This window comes from Panthera leo, chromosome D2 (genome assembly GCF_018350215.1).
Source record: "Panthera leo isolate Ple1 chromosome D2, P.leo_Ple1_pat1.1, whole genome shotgun sequence".
NCBI lineage: Eukaryota > Metazoa > Chordata > Mammalia > Carnivora > Felidae > Panthera > Panthera leo.
Window position 1 is genome coordinate 18,405,456 of NC_056689.1, and position 21,887 is coordinate 18,427,342.

At 45.3% G+C, this 21,887-nt stretch overlaps 1 protein-coding gene across 1 annotated transcript in view; it reads left to right on the top strand.

Annotated features, from left to right (window-relative positions):
• The first annotated feature begins 16,293 nt into the window (after positions 1 to 16,293).
• The window catches only part of ABCB10 (ATP binding cassette subfamily B member 10), a 34,159-nt gene continuing 28,565 nt past the window's right edge, over positions 16,294 to 21,887 (top strand). Inside the window, exon 1 of the mRNA XM_042908059.1 lies at positions 16,294 to 16,897. Within this exon, the coding sequence (XP_042763993.1) occupies positions 16,381 to 16,897 (517 nt within the window). The 5' untranslated portion in view covers positions 16,294 to 16,380. The remainder of the gene's footprint in view (positions 16,898 to 21,887) is intronic.

Here is a 21,887-nt window from a genome sequence, read left to right on the forward strand (position 1 = left end):
TCTGTGGGACCCCCCCCCCCCCCCCCCCCCCGTGTAGCAGCAGGATTCAGAGACTCTTTGGGGGCAGTGTTCTTCTTTTGGTCTCTGGGACATTTGGAGGTGGGGAGGGGAAGGGGGGGCGGCTAGAAGCCTAATAGAATAATAATAGAGGATAATAAGCACAGGTGTCACTTACAGAATATATACCGTGTGCCAGGCATGGTGCTAGATGCCAGAAACTCCGTGAGAAACTAGATAGAGATGCTCCTTCATTTTTCAGTTAACAGGGAGGCCTTGCTCACGGTGGGTGCTCAGACATCATTGATCTGAAATGTTTGCCTGTAGGTTGAACGTCAGCATTGCCGCTTAAGATCTGCCCACCTTCTCGTAAGTGTGCACAGCCCCTCAAGAAGTTCCTGAGAACAGTAATGCCATGGATCTAGCCTATGAGCAAATGACAATAACCTAAATTACTTCTCCCCGGTCAGGTGGGGTGACACAGCATGGCGCCCCGTCCACTGATGCGATATTCTGCAAGTTCAAAGAAGGTGATGTTAAGTGTGGCCCAGGAATTTTAAGATCATATACAATGTTTCATGACACTGAGCCCTACTTCAACCGTGCCCTCTAAGCAGTCGTAGGTAGGACCCACTTCTAGAAGTTGTCAGGACTGTTGGATGTAGGGTGAAGATTTTACACTTCTGGGTTTGTTCAACTGGTTACCTCCAGTTTTCAGGTAACAGAGAGGCCAGGCTTCTTATAAGTGCTCAGACACAGGAAATGTTTGCCTCTAAGTTGAATACTAACAATGTGTGCTGAGCCTGCCCGTTAATGTTTTGTTTTGTTCTTGGTGAGTGTGCCCAACATGTCAGGAAATTCCTATGCACATTAATGCCCTAGATCTAGCCTATTAAGGAAAAATCAAATTTTTTCCTTTTTTAAGTTCAATTTATTAAAACAGTGCTCAAGAGGTGCCTGGGTGGCTCAGTCGGTTAAGCGTCCAACTTCGGCTCAGGTCATGATCTCACAGTTCATGGGTTTGAGCCCCGCGTCGGGCTCTGTGCTGACAGCTCAGAGCTGGAGCCTGTTTCCGATTCTGTGTCGCCCTCTCTCTCTGCTCCTCTCCCACTCACACTCTGTCTCTGTCTCTGTCTCTCTCTCTCAAAAATAAATATTAAGAAAAAAAGTTTTTTAAATAAAACAATGCTCAAAATCCAGGGTGGTTTGGTTAAGCATCCAACTCCTGATCTCAGCTCAGGTCTCACGTTGTGAGTTCAAGCCCCACATTGAGCTGGGCATGAAGCCTACTCAAAAAAAAAAAAATATTTTTTTAATAAAAAAAAAAAGCCTCAAAATCCAGTTTTATGGCAAATTTCAACACTTTGTCTAAAACTTAAGGCTATTTTTACTGTGTTATATATTACCTGATCTGATGATTTGGTCTCAAACAAAGCCAGAAAATTGGCAGGGCAAAATGTCTTCCTTAATCATTCTTTTATTGCTTTAAGACCACGTATTTTTATATTGGAGGTCTATATCATGGTTTTCTACCACTTTATGTGCCTGGCCCAACACATGGGAAGGTAGCCGACCTTTCTAGGCATATAACCGTGTACAATGCTGATATCGTGCCGGATAAGCTTAAGCAGGTGCACTGCTCGATATTCTGCCCATAGGGAAGATTTCCCCTGTCTGCTTTCCAGGTTGTCCCTGAGTGTTGCTACAATGTGCACTGGATAAGCAAGAGATTGCTATTGTGCTGGAGGCTGTTTAAGCCACGTGATCCCAACAGGCCTGAAGCTACTGCAGGCATCAGCGGTAGAGAAGATACAGTAAGAAAGTGATGGCAAGCTCCAGATGGAGAGTCACAAAGCAGGCTCAGGGTCTGGAACGAGGCTGTCCAATCTGCTACTTAAAAAAAATCGTTCTTGGGGCACCTGGGTGGCTCAAGTCAGTTGGGTGTCTGGCACCTTCAGGTCATGGTATCATGGTTCGTGAATTCGAACCGGGCTCTGCACTGACAGTGTGGAGCGTGCTTTGGATTCTCTCTCTCCTCCCTCTGCCCCTCCCCTGCACGCACACACACACACACACACACACACACACACACACATGCTCTCTCTCTCTCTAAAAATAAATAAATAAAACATTAAAAAAAAATAGCTCCTGATGTGCTACAGGGCTCTGGAAGAGATCAGATGTTTGACCATGGACACCAAGTGGCCATGCGTTCAGAACTGCCTACCATAACCTGGCTTCTGTCAGACTCATTAACTCACAGGATCAGGTGAGCCCAGAGACAATCCATCATAAGATGGAAATGGTACATCCAAATCGAGCCCAAACAGGACAAGGGAGTATAAGTAAACCACATGAGCAAGTAGCCAGACCCCTGCCACTCACCACGGTTGCACCTGTACCCCTCCCTCAATTTACATGAATAGCCATTGAGGTAGAGGGTCCCCTATGATCAGGTGAGACGGGAGAAAATACCCAAAACGTGATTTATGATGGTTGCCTCAGTGAGTAAGTTCAAGCCAAAAATGGCAGCTACATTGTAGCCACACTCAGGGGTGACCTTGAAAGCAGACAGGGGAAATCTTCCCTATGGGCAGAACATCGAGCAGTGCACCTGCTTATGTGTGGTGTGTGGAAGGAAGAAAAGCACAAGATGAAAATACACATGGGCTTATAGGTGGTGTTGAATGACCTGGATGATCGTGTCAGGAACCTGGAAGCCCACGACGAGGAGGTCTTGGATGGAGGAATGTGGACGGCCACGAGGGAGTGGACACAAGGTGGGAAGATCTCTGAAGTACATGCTAGGCTCAGCAAAAGTATCCACCTCAGAAGAAGGGCCATTCAACTACGCAGACAAAATGACTCGGCCGGTTGACGTTAACCAGGCTAATCAGCCACCCCAGAGCAGAGGGGCATAGTGCCAGAGATGGATGCCCGACGTGGGCCCAATTGCATGGATTGTCACTTACCAAGGCTGTTCTAGCTACCATTGCTTCTAAATGCCCAACCTACCAGTGATTGAAACCATCTCTGATCCCCCAATATGGCACTATTTTTGAGGCAATCAACCACCCACTTGGGAAGTTTCCAGCACTGGGCCTTTTCTATCCCGGAAGGGTCCACAGTTTGTCCTCACAGGAGTAAACACTTATTCCAGCCAGGATGGCCTTTTCTGCCCACAGAGGCTCAGTCAGTACCACAACCAGAGAATGAGGAAGTACCTGATCCATGGAGCATCCAACCAGGAGGCCCACTTCACCAAACCCATCCCAGAGCAGGCACAACAGGGCACCAGAAGGCCTGCTCTGGCACTGCTGCTAAGTCAGTATGGAAACAAGGATGCTGTCTTCCAGGTCATACGCGCTGAATCTGAGGTCTCTGTACTGCGTTATATCCGATAGAAAGAATGCAAGGGTCAGAGAACCAAAGGACAGAAGTGAGAGTGGCCCCCTTATCATCTCTTTGACCCAGGGGGGATCTTTGTGCTTCCCATCTCTCCTCCTCTGTGCTCTTTGGGGGTTGAGGGACACATTTCAACCCATGCACCTCCCAATAATCTGCTGTACTCAGTGTCTGCTTCTCAGAGGCCCCAAGTGACACAGAAGGGAAAAAGGTGGGTGAATTGGCCACCCAATTCAGTTTACACAGAGGATTAAGTTAGTCGTCTAGAGGAATCCATTGTCTGATTTCATTGTTTATTATTTCCTTACAGCCCAGAGTCTTTGAAGCATTTTACTACATAGATATATCTCTGTCAGGTAGAAAAGATAATCCCAGAGGTTAGAAGGAAGGAGATTTGGTGCCAAACTAGAGCTGTCTGTTACCTGAGAAAAGTGCTGACTTTTCTTCCAGGAACAAGGAAATTTACTTTTTCTCAGCAGACTTTATAAGTGTTGTGGGAGACTATTGCAAAATCGAAACAGATCCATAGATACAGAGAACAAACGGATGGTTGCCAGAGGGAATGGGGTGGGCACAAATGAGTGAAGGGGAGTGGGATGTACAGGCTTCCAGTTAAGGAATGTAGAAGTCACAGGGATAAAAGGTACAGCATAGGGAATACAGTCAATAGTACTGTGACAGCATTGTATGGTGACAGATGGTCGCTGCACTTGTGGTGAGCACAGCAGAATGTATAGGCTTGTCGCATCACTACATTATACACCTGAGGCTAAGGTGGTGTGTGTGTCAACTACATTTCAGTTGGATGGATGGATGGATGGACGGACAGATAGATGATAGATAGATAGAATTTTTGGCATGTTAAAATACTGCTTGTTTGACATACCAGTTATATGCACATTAACATATTAACTGAAGACATCCAGTGGGAAAGAAACCTGTTTAGCTTTGGTTTAACTTGCTCCTAAGAAAAATGATCCAAAATTTGGAAACAGGCAAAAGGTCCCACTCAAAGTTGGTAGCAAGCTTGCTGGAAGAGCCTTTGTTTGACTTGCTACTCACCTTTGATTAGGATATTTGCAACTCTGAAGGAGATTAACTTGAAGACAATTGATGGTACAGCAAACAATATTTGTCTTATTAGAGTAAAGATGACCTCCAAAAATACCACGTATTGCCTTGTGGGAAATTAACCATGTTAACATAGTAATCTTATTCTACATTTTTTAAAAAAAAACTTTTTTCCTTGTTCTTCAATACTTCTGGAACTAGTTTTACCATCCTGCTATTCCTTCATCAACAATGTAGTTAATAGATCTTTGACACATTTTGATTCTATATTTGTAAGAGGTAGTCATGCTTCATAAGTTATTGGAAATTGTACTTTAACAACTGTTTCCAAAAGTTACTTAGTTGCAGGAACACCACTGGTTTTTGTTGCTGTTGTTGTTGTTGTTTTCTAATCTCTTGCTGCCCATCCCTAGTGTTTTCTTTAGGCTAACTTCCTAGAAGTGAAACACTAAAAGGAAGTGCATTTTTCTTTTTCTTTTTTTTTTTTTGGGGGGGGGGGGGACATTATTGCTAAATAGTCCTCCAAAAGATTGTACAATTAAGAATACCACTGGGGCACCTGGGTGGCTCAGTCGGTTAAGAGTCCAACTTTGGCTCAGGTCGTGATCTCACGGTCCGTGAGTTCGAGCCCCACGTCGGGCTCTGTGCTGTCAGCTCAGAGCCTGGAGCCTGCTTCGGATTCTGTGTCTCCCTCTCTCTCTGCCCCTCCCCTGCTCATGCTCTGTCTCTGTCTCAAAAATAAACAAACATTTAAAAAAATTAAAAAAAAAAAAAAGAATACCACTAACAGGTGTATGAGTGTGTTGTCCCTTACATTCTCCACAATAGTGGGCACCATATTTTTAAATATATTGATCCATTTAATACATTGGTTAATATAATTGGTTAATTTAATAGAGAGATTAGAATCTCATGGTTCTGATTAGCACTTAATTATTAGTAAGGTCAATACTTGTTCATATTTTTTGGCCCTGTTTTTCTAGGTGTGTGTTTATTTTTCCTAGGAATTTTAGTTCTATGGAAAAGATTTTTGGTATTTTTATCGAGATTGTGTTAAATTTGGAAACTGACCAGAGAATTTATGATACTGAGGTGTTTTACCTAAGAATACTGGATATATTTCCATTTGTTTTAATCTTTCAGAAGTGTTTTAAAGTATCCTCCTATAAACTTTGAACATATATGTTTATGTTTATTCCTAAACTTATTTTCTATATTATATAATTGTTGCGTATCTGAAGGCTTTTAATTTTTGTATGTGGATATTATATTTTGCTATCATAAGGAAACTCTGTTGTTTCAGTTAGCTTTTATCATTGATTCTCTGAGACTTTCTAGGGATACTATCATATCTTCTGCAATAGAGATCGTTTTACTTCTGTTACCAATTCTCCTAATAGATTTCTTTTCAGAGTTTGCATTGACTAAAACCTCTAGTAGAAAGTGAAATCACGTAGGTAGTGGGCATGCTTTCTGGTACCTGATCTTAACAGAAATGCCCCTCGTGATTCCTCTTTAAGAAAGATGTTGGGGGGTACCTGGGTGGCTCAGCCGGTTAGGTGTCTGACTCTTGACTTCAGGTCAGGTCACGAGATCGGGTCACAATCTCACGGTTCGTGAGTTTGATCCCTACACCAGACTCTGCGCTGGCAGCACGCAGCCTGCTTGGGATTCTTTCTCTCTCTCCCTCTTTGTCTGCCCCTCCCCTGCTTGTGCAACGCGAAGTTCTCTCTAAATAATTAAACAAACTTAAAAAGAAAGAAAGAAAGAAAGAAAGAAAGAAAGAAAGAAAGAAAGAAAGAAAGAAAGAAAGAAGAAAGAAAGAAAGAAAGAAAGAAAGAGAGAGAAAGAAAGAAAGAAAAGAAAAGAAAATGTATCCTTCTTCACAGTCAGTGCTTTTTTTGGCTTGAATTCTATTTTGTCTGCCATCAAGATCACAGAACTTGCTTTTTTGTTTGTTTCCATTTTTCTGTCCCCTTTTTTTTCACCTTTCTTTTATATACAGACTACAGTTGATCTTGCTTTATTGGACACATTGGAAACCTTTCTGTTTCATAGATCAACCTTATCCATTCACATTTATTTATCCATCTTGCGTTAAAATTGCTTTGTATACATATAATTAGTTGAAATGCTTCTCTACATGTGTTTTCTTTGCTGTTTTATTTTTATTTTTATTATTTTTTTAATGTTTACTCATCTTTGAGAAAGAGAGAAAGACAGAGTGTGAGTGGCTAAGGGGCAGAGAGAGAGAGGGAGACACAGAATCTGAAGCAGGCTCCAGACTCCGAGCTGTCAGCACAGAGCCCGACGTGGGGCTTGAACCCACAAACCGTGAGACATGATCTAAGCTGATGACTGAGCCACCCAGGCACCCCCGCTGTTTTATTTTTTAATTTTCTTTTTTTACTTAAAATGTTTTCATGCTTGTTTATTTATTTTGAAAGAGAGAGAGCAGGGGAGGGGCAGAGAGAGAGAGAGAGAGAGAGAGAGAGAGAGAGACTCAATCAGGCTCCAAGCTGTCAGTGCAGAGTCAGACACAAGGCTTGATCTCTTGAAACATGAGATCATGACCTGAGCCGAAATCAAGAGTCAGATGCTTAACTGACTGAGCCACCCAGGTGCCCTTAAATTTTCTTTTGATATTTAGGAAACTTTGTAATTTTATACTAATGCTTAGTTTTGGAATTCTCTCCTTTATGTTCTTGTTTTTTATTTTATTATTATTTTTTAATTTACATGCAAGTGAGTTGGCATATAATGCAAGCATGATTTCAGGAGTAGAATCTAGTGTTTCATCCCCTGCATATAACACCCAGTGCTCATCCCGACCAGTACCCTCCTCCATGCCCCGTATCCAATCAACCCATTCCCCCATCCCAGAGCCCCCCAGCAACCCTCCGTCTGTTCTCTGTATTTAAGAGTTTCTTATGTTTTGTACCCTCCCTGTTCTTATATGATTTTTGCTTCCCTTCATTTATGTTCATCTATTTTGTATCTTAAATTACACATATGAGTGAAGTCATATGATATTTGCCTTTCTCCGACTAATTTCGCTTAGCATAATACCCTCCAGTTCCATCCATGGAATTCTCTCTTTTCTGATGCCCGTCCCCTTTTACTTTCTGATTTGTCCATTTGTATTCATATCCACCGTTCCCATCTGTTGTCTAGACGATGAGTTTGTTTTGCTTTTTCTTTCTCTCTTCCTTCCCCTCCTATTTTAGTTGCTTAAGTTTTTACTTAGAACATATCACATTTATATATTACTATTTTATTCTCATTCCCAACTTTGTTTTGGCCTTAAATTTAATTTTTATTACATGCTCATCATCAGCTCGTTTGCTAACAATCTCTCAATCATCTCTTAGTTGAAGGTCACCCTCTCATAGACTCCTCAAGAAAGATTCATAAGTTCCATATTTCCCAAGCTTTTCCATGTTCAAAATGATTTTCCTATACTCTTGGTACTCAAGTATATTTGCAGATACAATCAAGGATCTAGGGATGAGACTATCCTGGATTTGGCATAGGCCCGAGGTCCAATGACTGGTGCCCTTATAGAGGAAAGAAGGTGAAATTTAAAACACAGAGGAACCTAGGGGAATGCCATGTGAAGACAAAGATAAAGACTGGAGTTACACAGCCCCCAAGGCAAGGGATGCCAGTTTTGTCAGAAGCCACCAACAGTTCAAGGCCAGCCATGGGACAGATTATCCCTCAGAGCCACCAGAAACACCAATGCTGCCATCACCTTGAGTTCAGATTTCTGGCCTCCAGAACTCTGAAAGAATAGATGTCCATTTGTTTTAAGCCACCAAATTCCTGGTAATTCATTATGATAGCCCTGCGAAGAGAACATAGACAGCTTGGCTGGTTATAAAATCTCTAGTTCATGCTTTCTTCCCTCGAGTTTCCTTTCTTTCTTTTAAAAACGCTGCTCCTGGGGCGCCTGGGTGGCGCAGTCGGTTAAGCGTCCGACTTCAGCCAGGTCACGATCTCGCGGTCCGTGAGTTCGAGCCCCGCGTCAGGCTCTGGGCTGATGGCTCGGAGCCTGGAGCCTGTTTCCGATTCTGTGTCTCCCTCTCTCTCTGCCCCTCCCCCGTTCATGCTCTGTCTCTGTCTCAAAAATAAATAAAAAAACGTTAAAAAAAAAAAACAAAAAAACAACGCTGCTCCATAGCTGCCTACTTTGCATATTACTTTTGAAGAGTCTGGAGGCTGAAAGCTGTCTCATTCTCTTGCCCTTACAAGTCATTGGATCCTTTTGCCTGGAAGCTTTGAAAACATGTTTTTATTTTTAACGTTTAACCGTTTTGCTATCCTATGTCTGAGAATTGATTGTTCAGTGTCCATTTTCTCCAGTGGCTGTGGGCTTTTTAAACAGTAGACTCAGATTATTTTTATTTTTGGAATGTGTTCTTAGATTATAGGTTTTAATGTTAGTTCTGGTCTATTGTTTTGATTTGCTTCTCCATTATAAGAATCTTGGACCTTCTCAGCTATTTGTTCCCTTTTCTTTTATTGTTTTGCTGCTTCTTTCCAATGCTGCTCTTTAAATTTTTTATTTAAAACATTTTTCCTTGGGTACTTAACCATTTAGTCAATTCTTTTTTTTTTTTAATTAAAAAAAATTTTTTTAAGTTTTATTTATTTTAAGAGACAGGATGAAAAGGGGAGGCGCAGACAGAGGAAGAGAGAGAATCCCAAGCAGGATCTGTGCTGTCAGTGGGGAGCCTGATGTGGGGCTCAAACTCATGAACCATGAGTTCGTGACCTGAGCCAAAACCAAGAATTGGACGCTTAACCGACTGAGCCACCCAGGCGTCCCCTTCATAAAATTTATTTTTTAATATTTATTTTTGAGAGCCGCCTGGGTGGCTCAGTCAGTGAAGCATCTGAGTGCAGCTCAGGTCATGATCTTGTGGTTCATGAGTTCGAGCCCCGCGTCAGGCTCTGTGCTGACAGCTCAGAGTCTAGAGCCTACTTCAGATTCTGTGTCTCCCTCTCTCTCTCTGTCCTTCCCCCACTGGCGCGCTCTCTCAAAAATAAATAAACATTAAAAAATACTTAAAAATAAATAAATAATAAATATTTAAGACAGCTCCAGGGAGGGGCAGAGATGGGGGACGGGGAAGAGGATCAAAAGTGGGCTCTGTGCTGACAGTAGAGAGCCCAACACAGGGCTTGAACTCAACGAAATGTGAGACAACGACCTGAACTGAAGTCAGACGCTTAACCAACTGAACCACCCAGGTGCCCCAGAATCTGGCTCATTTTTTAGTTCTTTTCTTTTGGTCAGTGGTTTGGCCCACAAGAACTTTCTCCCCACCCCGCTGCCCTGCTCCATATTTTCAGCTTTAAATTCTCCTTCGCTCTCATGACCTTAGGCCAATTTGAGACCCTTACATCACCCTCTTCTCTTGTTTTCACAGTTTTTTAGGAGTCCTCCTGCCCCAGGTATGTTCAAAGCCTTGTGACAGACCTGGACAGATAGCTCTGGTAGAAACTGGTGTTGATTTTTCTATGTAATGGCAATATGAGGTCTGTAATTACATTATAGGTAAGAGATTTGTGTGTCTTTATTTGTTCTTTTTGTTACTCCATAGAGTTTTGGGGAGCAGGTATGAGAAGCTTCATATTTAATCGGCTTCAATTACCAGACATTTCCCCTGGCTACTTTATTTTTTTTATATCCTAGATTCACTTCAGCAAGTTTAGAAATTGCTTTTCATGGGTTTAGTTGGAATTATGTTAGATCTATAAATTAACGTGAGAAAACCAACTTGGCTGCTAGGCATGTGCTTTGGAAACTGATTGCCAGAATTCAAATCCTGCTCTGCCATCTACTATTTGTGTGATTTGGGGCAAAATGCCTCGCCTCTGGGGGCCAGAGCTTCTTCATTTGTTTAAAAACAAAAGAAAACAAAACAAGGGATGCCTGGGTGGCTCAGTCGGTTAAGCATCCAATTCCTGATTTCGGCTCAGGTCAGGATCTCATGGATCATGAGCTCGAGCCCCGTGTTGGGCTCTGCATTGCAGGGAGCCTGCTTGGGATTCGCTCTTCCTCTCTCTCATCCCCTTTCCCTTAAACTAAATAAGCAAACATTAAAAAAAAAAAAAAAAAAAAGACCCACCCCCTAAAAATGTAGTGCGATTATGTGTATAAATTGCTTAACATAGAACCTGGTACATATCGAGTAGTATTCAGTCTACATATCCAGGAAAATATTGCATTTCTTCTTTTTATTTAAGTCTTATTTCTACCTAAGCACAGCTTTATTATTGTCTTCACATTTGTCTTGTACATTCTTTTTAATTTCTTAGGTGTTGTACCTTTTTATTGCAATTATGAATGCCATTTTTTGGTAGTGAATTCTCTACCTTCATACCCAGGAAAACCTATTTTTTGCCAATGTTGGGTTCAACGGTCTGGTAGAATTCTCTTATCGCTTCATTATATTTTCAGTTGACTCTCTTTGGTTTTTTTAAGTAAAGAAGGATATAATTTGCCTGTAATGACAATTTCGTCTTTTTCTTGTCCGTAACTACACCTCGCTTATTTTTGTCTCTTGCATTGGGTAGGACCTCCAGCACCACGTTTCACAAGAGCGGTGATAACTGGCATCTATGCTTTATTTCTGGTTTAGATAAGATGGTCTCTGTTGGTTCACTAGTAAGTATGATGTTACCTAATGGCTTGATCGAGATGCTTTTTCTCAGGGCACTGATTGTGCAACGTGGCAGTTCTATTCTTATCATGTTAGTTTAGTAATAATGTGTTTTTTCTAAGTCTTTTAATATTCTGTTGGATATGATTTGCTGTGGTTTTATTAAGGATTTATATGTTGATATTTTCCTGTGTTTTGCTTTTGGTGGTGATCTTTGTTAGATGTAAATATTAAGGCTAATGAATTTCATAAAATGGATTAAGAAGTCTATCTTTTTCTTATGCTTCGGAATAGTTTATATACCAGGGGAACCATTTATTCTTGAAAAATTTGAAAGAAGCCCTCGACACAAGTATTTGTAAAACTAAGCAAAAATAAAAAATAAAAATAAATAGCCCTCAACACAAGAGTTTGTAAAGATAAGAAAAATAAATTTTAAATTTTTCCTCTTTTTTCTACATAGGAGGCTATCTTTTATTGTTTTCTTAATTTTTTAATAAATACTTTTAGCATATTTTTAAAAAAGCTTTGAATGTTTTTTTTTGTTGTTTTTTTTTTTTTTGAGAGAGAGAGAGCGTCAGCAGGGGAGGGGCAGAGAGAGAGGAGACACAGAATACAAAGCTGGCTCCAGGCTCTGACCTGTCAGCACAGTGCCTGATTCAGGACTCAAACCCACAGACCGTGAGATCATGACCTGAGCCAAAGCTGGATGCTTATGCGACTGAGCCACCCAGGTGGCATATTTTTTAATAGACATTGGAAAATCCAAAAAGACACATACCCTAATACCCTGGCCATTCACTTCTCCATAGAGAAAACCACTGTTCCTTGTGTATCCTTGCAAAGATACTCTGTTAATATATGAGTGTGTGTGTGAGTATATATATTTTTATTTTTTACTCAAATAGAGCATACTATACATGCAGCTCTGCACCTTGTTTTTTTCATTGTATGTCTTACGGTATGGTTCCAAATTGGCACGTGTAGAGTTGCCTCATCCTTTCTAAAGATTGCATGGCCTTCCACTGCCTGAATGTACCCCAATTTATTTAACTGATGCCTAATGCTAGACTATAGTTTCCAGGCTTTTTAAAAAAAATTTTTTTAATGTTTATTTTTTTGAGAGAGAGAGAGGGAGAAAATAGGGGAGAGGGAAAGAGAGAGAGGGAGACACAGAATCTGAAGCAGGCTCCAGGCTCTGAGCTGTCAACACAGAGCCCGATGTGGGGCTTGAACCCATGAGCTATAAGATCACGACCTGAGTTGAAGTCGGAAGCTTAACCCATTGAGCCACCCAGGCGCCCCCCCCTTCTTTAAATTACTTTTCCAGTCTTTTTCTATTATAAACAATACTGCAATGAATCTTTGTATAAATTTATCATTCCATACATGTGAGAATGTATATAGAATTTAAATTCCTAGAAGTGACACACCCATTGGAATGGCTAAAATCCCAAACAGTGATAACACCAAATTCTGGCAAGGATGTGGAGGAACAGAAGCTCTCATTCATTGCTGGTGGGGATGTGAAACAATGCAGCCACTTTGGAAGACAGTTTGGCAGTTTCTTACAACACCGAACGTACAATCCAGCGATCTCTCTCCTTTGTGTTTACCAAGAAGAGGTAAAAACTTTTGTTCGTATAAAAACCTGCATGTGGATGTTTATAGCATCTTTCTTCATAATTGCCAAAACTTGGAAGGAACCAAGACTTCCTTCTGTAGGTAACTGGATAAACTTCAGTACAGACGAGGGATTATTATTCAGGGCTGGAAAGAAATAAGCTATCAAGCCATGGAATGACATGGAAGAAACTCAAAGGCCATTACTAACTGAAAGGAGCCAATCTGAAAGGCTACATACTGTACATAGGACATTCTGGAAAAAGGCAAAACTATGAAGACAGTAAAAAAGATCAGTGGTTCCTGGGGCGAGGGGGGAAGGAGGGATGGATAGGCAAAGCAGAGGATTTTTAGGCAGTGAAACAATTCTGTATGATGTTGTAATGGTGGATACGTGTCCATATACATTCATCCAAATGTACAACACCAAGAGTGAACCCTAATGTTAACTATGGACATCCATCAGTGGACTCGGGTGAGGGTGTTGTTAGTGGGGGGGTGGGGGGGAGGCTGTGCTTGTGTCAAGGCACGGGGCAGGTGGGAAATTCCGTATCTTCCTTTCAATTTTGTTGTGAACCTAAAACTGCTCTGAAAAATAGTCTATTTTTAAAAATCCTGGAAGTGACATTGTGCGATCAAAGGATATATGTATTTACATTGTTAATAGATATAGCAAGTGCTTTCGTGCAGCAATTGACATTTTTCACCAACATGTGGACACCTCACCCTCATCAAGGCAATGCAGTAAAACTTTTTGATCTTTATTCAAATGATTGAGGAGAATCATGGTATCTGCTTGTCATTTTAGTTTTCATGTCTTCTATTATACATCAGATAGGGACACCTGGGTGGCTGAGTTGGTTAAGCGTCCAACTCTTGGGTTTCAGCTCAGGTCACGATCTCAGGGTTGATGAGTTCAAGCCCCGTGTCGGCTCTGGGCTGACAGCTCAGAGTCTGGAGCTGCTTCGGATTCTGTGTCTCCCTCTCTCTCTGCCCCTCCCCTGCTCGTGCACTCTCTCTCTCTCTCTCTCAAAAATAAATATTTTTTAAAAATTGATACCCTACTCCTACTCCAATATGGCTTCATCTTACTTTAATTTACTATATCTGCGACCACTCTGTTTCCAAATAAGGTCACATTCTGAGATACCAGGAGTTAGGATTTCAACATATCTTTTTTGGAGGAACACAATTCAACCCATAACAACCTTCCTCTAGAGTCTTTGGGGAGGGGGTGAGAGAGAACGTAAAAGCGAAAGATGCCGAAACCTTCTGCTTACACTGCATTCAGCCTGCCTGAGTCATATTGCTGAGACAGTTACAGCCTCAGCCTTCACTCTAAGCACACAATGCAGAAGAGTTACCAAAAACTTCAATCTGGACTTCAGAGGAATTTACAAAACACTTCTGCCCCATGTAGATTGCACCCCTTCCTGGTTCATGCTTGAGGGAACTGTAGGCTCATCTTTCAGCCGTTGCCTCGCCACTCCGGTCCTTGACTGGATAACCTGCAAGCTCGAATTAAGAGAAAAAGAAATGTACAAAGAAAGGTCAGATGACAGCCCCACCTCCATCCTTATCAGATCAGAGACCTCACACCAGGAAGATTTTTGTTTGCTTCTTGTGCTGCCCATGGGGCGGGGCAGGGCAGGGGTCCTGCTGTCCACATGAGCTCCCTATTCGCCCTTTGAGAGGTACAGGAACCCACAGGTGGAACTGTTCTCGAAGTAATTCCACTGCTCTCAAGTTTCCGTCAAAAGACATCCTTTTTGAATTCAACACCTGTTACCCACTAAACCTATTAAGAGTCTGTCTATTCATGGAAGGCCAGATTTTACTGCTTGGTTCAACCACACCTCTACCAAGAGCCCTTTCTGTCTGTCATTGGTCAGGATTTGGACTTTTGTTGTCTCAGGATTAATGCACAGGCTTTTCTTGCTTTTCTATGGTGTTTTATACTATACCCTGCATCCTAGAATTTAGACACCCATGAGAGGCTAACCTAAGTCATGGTTAACTTGGGTGGGGATTCCATGCTCCCCTGGGTCTAAGAGGTTGGAATTTAGAGGAAGGCATGCTTCCTGCTCACTTCCTGCTCATCAGGGCATTTGAAGCACTATTTAATTCCACACCACCTTTCTATGATCAGTACTTCCTCTCAAAAGTCCTACACTCCTTACCTACCCGGGCCCCAAGTAGGGTGAGGTAAGTGAGGCACTCTCCTGGGGGTGAAACTTAAAGGGGCCTAAAAAGTGTCCGTAATCAAGATAAATAACACTTTCATGCAAAAATAGAATAATTGGCAAAGTAGGCCAGCTGCTAACTGCCTAATTTTGTGAATAAGGTTTTTAGGGGTGGGATTAACGTGGGAGGAGAGAGGCAGGATTGTGCAAATGCAGAAATGCATTTGAAATTTTGATACATTGCTCATGATGGATTTTTTTGCATTAATTTTGATTTTAAAAAATATTGCATTAAAATATTTATCTTGATTATGGGGGTTTAGGGTTTTTTTTCTCGAATCCATACATTTTGCGATTGAAGCACGTGTCTCTCACTAGCCTTACCCTCGTATCGGCTTTGTAAAATTACGAGTCAACAAAAACTCAATCCACCTTCTTCAGCCACGCCTCATACATGTTAGAGAATCAGGCTGGTCCCATCCCTAATCCCCCAGCGTACAGATGCCTGCACCTTTAAGTCTCCTTGCGTCCCGGTGGGTTTTAAGATCCTCTCCTCTGGCTTTCCTTGCACGTGCATTAAAATACTACATTGCATTTAGATTGGTCTTCTGCACTCTCAGCAGCCGGGGTGTCTCGACCATGTGTTTTTGCACTGCGGCTCAGGTTAGGAAATGATCTCTTCCTTTCCTCAAAGTTACCCAATTTCACGGCTCGCCAACCACCTCCTCCAACCACGACGCCTTCCATAACCGCGCTGACCCGCAGCGGTGTCCTCTCCAGCAACGTTCTGCGTCTCAGTCCGTTCTCGGCCCTGGGACGTAGGGTGACAGGACCGGCCCCAGCCAGGGTCGCCGGGGCCGCGGACCCTCCCCGAGCCCAGACCAGCTCGCTGTCGGGCCTCCGCATCCCTTCACCGGTCATCGTGTGATCCGGTCTGCGCGCTCCGCCGAGTCGTCCGGCGTGAGAAAGGGCTCGCAGGCTTTTACGGGAAGGGACTGAGAAGCGCGAAAAAGCTCCCCGCACGATAGTGCGCAGGCGCAGCAGCGCCCGACGCTTTCTTCAGCCCGGTCTTTGGCGCCGCCGGCTCCGCGCCCCGCGCTCGGCAGCCCGGTGGGGGGCGCTGCGGGGAAGGACCCCCGAGGCGGGAGGGGGCTCCTGGGAGGGGGTGTGGTGCGGCGCCCGGGTCGCCGCCCTCGGGGGCGGGGACCCGTGCGGGCGGAGGGCCGCGGCTAGGACGGGCATGGGGCGGGCGCGACCCGGGGCGTGCGCGGGGGCCGGGGGCCCGAGGAGAAGGGTGACGGCGGGTGACAACGGGCGGGGCTGCGGGCGGCGCCGCGTTCACGCCCTCTGCTCGGCCGGGCCGGGAGGGTCCTCGGCCTCTGTGCGCACCGGGCCGGGCAGGCTGAGGCGCACGGGGCGGACGCGGCGCCATGCACGGCCCCCCTGCTTGGCCGCTGCGGCTGCTGGTGTGGCGAAGCCCGGCCGCCAGAACGTGGGCCCCGGGCGCCCGTGTCCCGGGGCCCCGGCCACAGTTGACGGGCCTTTGGCCGGCGCGGCCTTGGGGCGCGAGGCCGCGGCTCCTCGGGGATGCCGGAGCCGCGCGAGGCCCGCGCCGCTGGACTAGCGGCTACCCGAGCGGGGGTCCCCGCGGCCCCGGGGGCGGAGCAGGCCTCGCGCGGCTCCTGGGGCTGTGGGCGCGGCCCCCCGGCGCCTGCAGGTGCTGGGGGCTCGCCGGGCCCGGCGCTGCGCGGCTCCCGCGCGCCGGGCTCCCGGGCGGCCCAGCAGTGGCCGCCCGGGTCGGGGACGAGGCCAGGCAGCGCGGGCCGGCTTTGCCTGCGGCCGCGGCGACTCCCAGAGACGACTCGCGAATGCGCTCCGCGGCGGCCAGGCGTTCGGATGCCCGGAAACTTCTAGGGCTGGCGTATCCGGAGCGCGGGAGGCTGGCAGGTAGGGCTTTTTCTCCGTCCGTTCTCTTCCCAACGCTGGTCAGCACCCCTTACAAAGCGCGTGGTCCCGCGACCGCCGAGAGGGGACACCGCGGGGGCTGCAGAGAGACCCTGGGCCACTTGTAACACTGGCTGTAGGGACGGGCTGGCTTCTTACCTGGAGATCTCCACCAAGAAGGGCTGGGTGGAGCGCTCACCTCCCGGTAGCACTGTCGAGCGTTCAGGTTGGCCGAGTTGTGTTTTATGTTTCTCAGCTTGACACGTGATACGAGTGGAGCAGTATTTCATTATTGGAAACTTTGGGTCTGTTCTGCTTTGGCATTTGCCAGTATTCTCAGAATGGGCCGCGTCCCCCGCCCCCTTCATTGTGAAATTTATTCTAGCCAAAAATATACCTATTTTGTATTATACACTGATAGTACTTAAAAACATTTTTTGCCTTAGACAAGTTTATTAAACAGCATTTTTTTTTTTTTTTTTTTTTTGCTATGTGAAGTAAAACAATCTAAGCCTTTCAGATTTGTCTCATGTGCTTTTTGCCTCCCTCAATGGTAAGCAGGAAGTTACTAGCTCTTCAAAAAAAAATCAAACACTGCCTACCATCAGTGATCTGTAAACTCCAGAAACTTTGAGCAAACTATAGACCAAACCCCAACTAAATCATAATTGAGTAATTTTTTTAAAGAAATAAAAGTGAATGTTTTGAAATGTGTATTTTTTTGAGAGAGAGAGCGTGAGCCGGGGGAGGGACAGAGAGGGGGCAGAAGATCTGAAGCAGGCTTCTTGCTGTCTGCACAGAGCCTGACTTGGGGCTGAACCCACTAATCGAGGGATCACGACCTGAGCCAAAGGCAGGCACTCAGCCGACTGAGCCACCCAGGCGCCCCAAAATGAATGTTTCAGAACAATTTTCTATAGCTCCTCGTTTTTCACCATAATTCGGGAAATGTTGGCCTTTTAAGATTTAAAAGTTTCTGAGATTTCCCTAAATCTTCATTTCTTTAATAAATATTTATTGAGCCCCCTCAGTGTCTGGTGGGCCATGGGGTTGCGTGGGTGAGCAGAAAGAAACACAGTTCCTGTTCCTCCTAGGGCTTTCAGCTTAGCGGGGAAGAAACATAAATGAAATAATCATATGACTGGAGAGAAAACTGCAACCGTGATGAGGGTTTGGGATCGAGGCCTGTGAGGTTGTCAGATGCAGCCCTTGAAACAGTGAGAATCCCACACGCTTTGCCGCAAATCCACTGCTTTAGAAAAGATTTTCCAAGAGAGTCATTTGCAATGTAGGGCAGGTTGGTGCTACGGAGGAGGGCAGCTAGGGAGAGAATATTTCTCTTCTTACTGTTGAAGCTTAGGGGAATTCTTGGTATCACGGAGGTAGACAGAATTTATGTCATGGCTCAGTTGATTGTATGTAGATTTTGATGGAAATAAAGATCTTTTACTCTATTAAAAGAACATTTTGAGGGGCGCCTGGGTGGCTTGGTCGGTTAAGCGTCCGACTTCGGCTCAGGTCATGATCTCACAGTCTGTGAGTTCGAGCCCCGCGTCGGGCTCTGTGCTGACAGCTCAGAGCCTGGAGCCTGTTTCAGATTCTGTGTCTCCCTCTCTCTCTGACCCTCCCCTGTTCATGCTCTGTCTCTCTCTGTCTCAAAAATAAATAAACGTTAAAAAAAAAATTTTTTTTTAAAAAAAGAACATTTTGAGACTGGAAGATCCCACTGGACTGTGAGCTGCTTGAGAATGGCGCTGGGTCTAATTCTGTCTAGTTCTTAGCATGTGTGCTGCCTAGAGCAGGGGCTCCGAGTGCCTGAGGTGGAAGAATAAATAATGGTACAACCAGGCCCAGATTGAGGCCCAAATGTAGAGACCCTGAACCCTACAGGGTGTGTCTGCCATTCCCATATGCAACTCAAAGTAAGTGCCAGGAAAACCAGGGTTTTTTAAAGTTTATTTATTTATTAAGAGAGAGAGAGAGAGAGAGCGTGCGAGTGAGTGGGGGAAGGGCAGAGAGCGAGGGAGAGAGAGAAGCCCCAGCAGGCTCCACGCTGTCAGCACAGAGCCCCACGTGGGGCTCGATCTCACAAACCGTGAGACGACCTGCGCCGGAACCAAGAGTTGGACACGTAACCGGCTGAGCCACCCGGGTGCCCAGTTTTGTTTTCTTTCTGAGATATGAGGCGCTGAGAAGGTTTTTTAGGTGCCAGGCTTTGCTGGTGCCCACGTGGGCTCGGCACCATGGGTAGCCTCACCCCGCATCTCGCGTGCCCATCATCCCTGTACCTTCTTACTCTGTTCCCACATGTCCCACCACGCTGGTATGTGGAGAAGTAAAGCAAGGGCTGCACCGCCTTTTATTATAAGAAGAGCTGGTTTGATCTGCCCCGCTGAATAATTGTGAACATTTAATCCGAGAAAGGCTGAGGTTGGTTCACTAATTCTTCTAAACGGACAATCAGCACGTGTTGTACCTTATGAGGAAATCTGATGAAAAACCCTTACTAGGACATACGGTTTCCTTAAAAGTCATTGTGTATGATATATTGAAGCCAATCTGGATGTTGGCATTTGTGGGATTAAAAGGAAGTGGGGTGTCCTGTCGTCATTAATTTGTAACTTATCATCATAAGGGCAGCCTCAGATGTTGGCACAGCTCTTCGAAATGCTACAGATAATGGGGCGCCTGGGTGGCGCAGTCGGTTAAGCGTCCGACTTCAGCCAGGTCACGATCTCACGGTCCGTGAGTTCGAGCCCCGCGTCAGGCTCTGGGCTGATGGCTCAGAGCCTGGAGCCTGTTTCCGATTCTGTGTCTCCCTCTCTCTCTGTCCCTCCCCCGTTCATGCTCTGTCTCTTTCTGTCCCAAAAATAAATAAACGTTGAAAAAAAAATTTTTTAAAAAAAGAAATGCTACAGATAAGGAGCTGTGTGCGTGTGTGCGCGCGCATGTGTGTGTTATAATCAAGAGACCAAAAAAAAAAACCCGAGCTGCAGAGAAGGAATTCCAATGTTAACATGCTGGTTTTTAGGAAAACAAACGCAAACGTCCTTTTTTAACAATTCAGCCGTACATCTGATTAACGACATTTTCCTCTGTCTTCAGCAATTTGCTGAGTATGCCACCTGAAGTGCGTGACCGGGAAAGTTGGATCTTAAGTAATTTGTGTCAGAAACTGTAACATCAGGGTCTGCCATTTGAACTGTTTCCAGATGTGTGTGTGCAGAGAGCGGTCATAGCGTCACCCACCTCTCCCCACCCCCCCAGGTCTTCTAGAGGCACTGCAGCCCCTCACCCGCCCCTGTGCCCCCTCCCCTGCTACCCACTTGCTAGAGGAACCCGCAGCCCATCTTCCTACAGCTGTGGCCCACAGCGGTGCTCTCCGGTCTCACTGATAACTCTTCCTCTTATCCCCTTGGCCAGAAGGAGTCTTCAGAGATACAGGAGCTCACTGAGGAGCCCCCAGTGGACTGCTGGGATAAGAAGTCATTTGTCAGAGCCCCTTGCTGCGCCTGGCAGATAGAGGGGGGCGGTGGAGGGCTCTGACCATCCCATTGAGTTAGGGGCAGGGAGCACTGCGTGAGCTGATCTCAGCCGTGAGGTGTGTGGGCCGTTGGGGTCCTGTGGGGTCGTGACCACAGTGCCAACCTGGAGGTGCACACAGAGACACCTTGCCAGGCAGGTTCCCGGTTACACTGTGCAAGATACACCACACCCCTCCACCCACACCGTTCAGTTGAGGCCTCTGTGGAGGACCTGGGAGGGTGCCTCTCACTTAAAATACTGATAAGGGCTGTGTGCTTTGAGATTAGGGCCATTCTGAGAACCCCATGCCCACCGGGAGCTTTTGCTGAATGTATAAGTTATATTTTATGAAGTGACCAAAAACAACGAAGTGATAAAGCCAGTGAATACGGTAAACAAGGAGCGGATGAGCCGTGCTGAGAGCGACTATTCCCTGAAGTCCCCAGTCAGGACAGAGGCTCTGACAAGGACAGTACTAACTGGCACATGAGGCTGTACCTTTGAAATGAGGATTGCTCCAGAAAGCGGGGGATGTTTGTTTGCTCTGGAGACACCATATATCAGAGAACGCCTTAACGTTCTGTAGCTGTGCTATGAAACGTGTTAGCATTGATTTAAGTGGAAAGTGCATACCAGATTTTAAAAGAACTTGGTATGAAGAAAAAAAAAAAGTGAAATATCATTGTAGGGTTCGCTATTATTTTTATGTAGATTACGTGTTGTTGAATAACTTGGATATATTGGATCAAGTGTGTTGTTAAAATTAATCTTACCCACTCCCTTTTACTCTTTTAATGTAGCGATTAGAAGATTTAAAATGACATAGGTGGCTCAGTCGGTTAAGCGTCCGACTTCAGCTCAGGTCGTGATCTCGCGGTCCACGAGTTCGAGCCCCACGTCGGGCTTTGTGCTGACAGCTCGGAGCCTGGAGCACCTGCTTCGGATTCTGGGTCTCCCTCTCTCTCTGCCCCTCCCCCACTGGTGCTCTGTCTCTGTCTCTCTGTCTCTCTGTCTCTCTCTCTCAAAAATAAATAAACAAAAAAAATAATAAAATTACATAGGTGGCCGTCATGTCCACTGAGCAGAGAGTACTGGAGGCAAAGGCAGCCCCCCCTCCCCCCCATTGCAAATATGACCCAGATGCCTCAGTCTTCAGCGCGTGCTGACAGTCTGGAAGGTCTTTGTTCTGCATGAACCTAAGAAGTTTCCTAAATGCTCTGCTTCCTGCTAGTCTGCCAGCCCCTCGCGTCTTCACTTCCTTCCCTATCCAGTTTAGATGCCAGGCTTCTTCACCTCACCCTCGAACCTGGAGTATCTTCTACTCCTTTGTTCCCCATGGTACCCACCTTGCATCCACGGAAATGTCTCCCAGATGCCTGAAAACTCAACATGGCCAAAATCCAAAGTTGCCTTCCTCCCCCAAACTGCCTTTTCTGCTGCCACTTCTCTCAGAGAGTGGGCTGCTGTG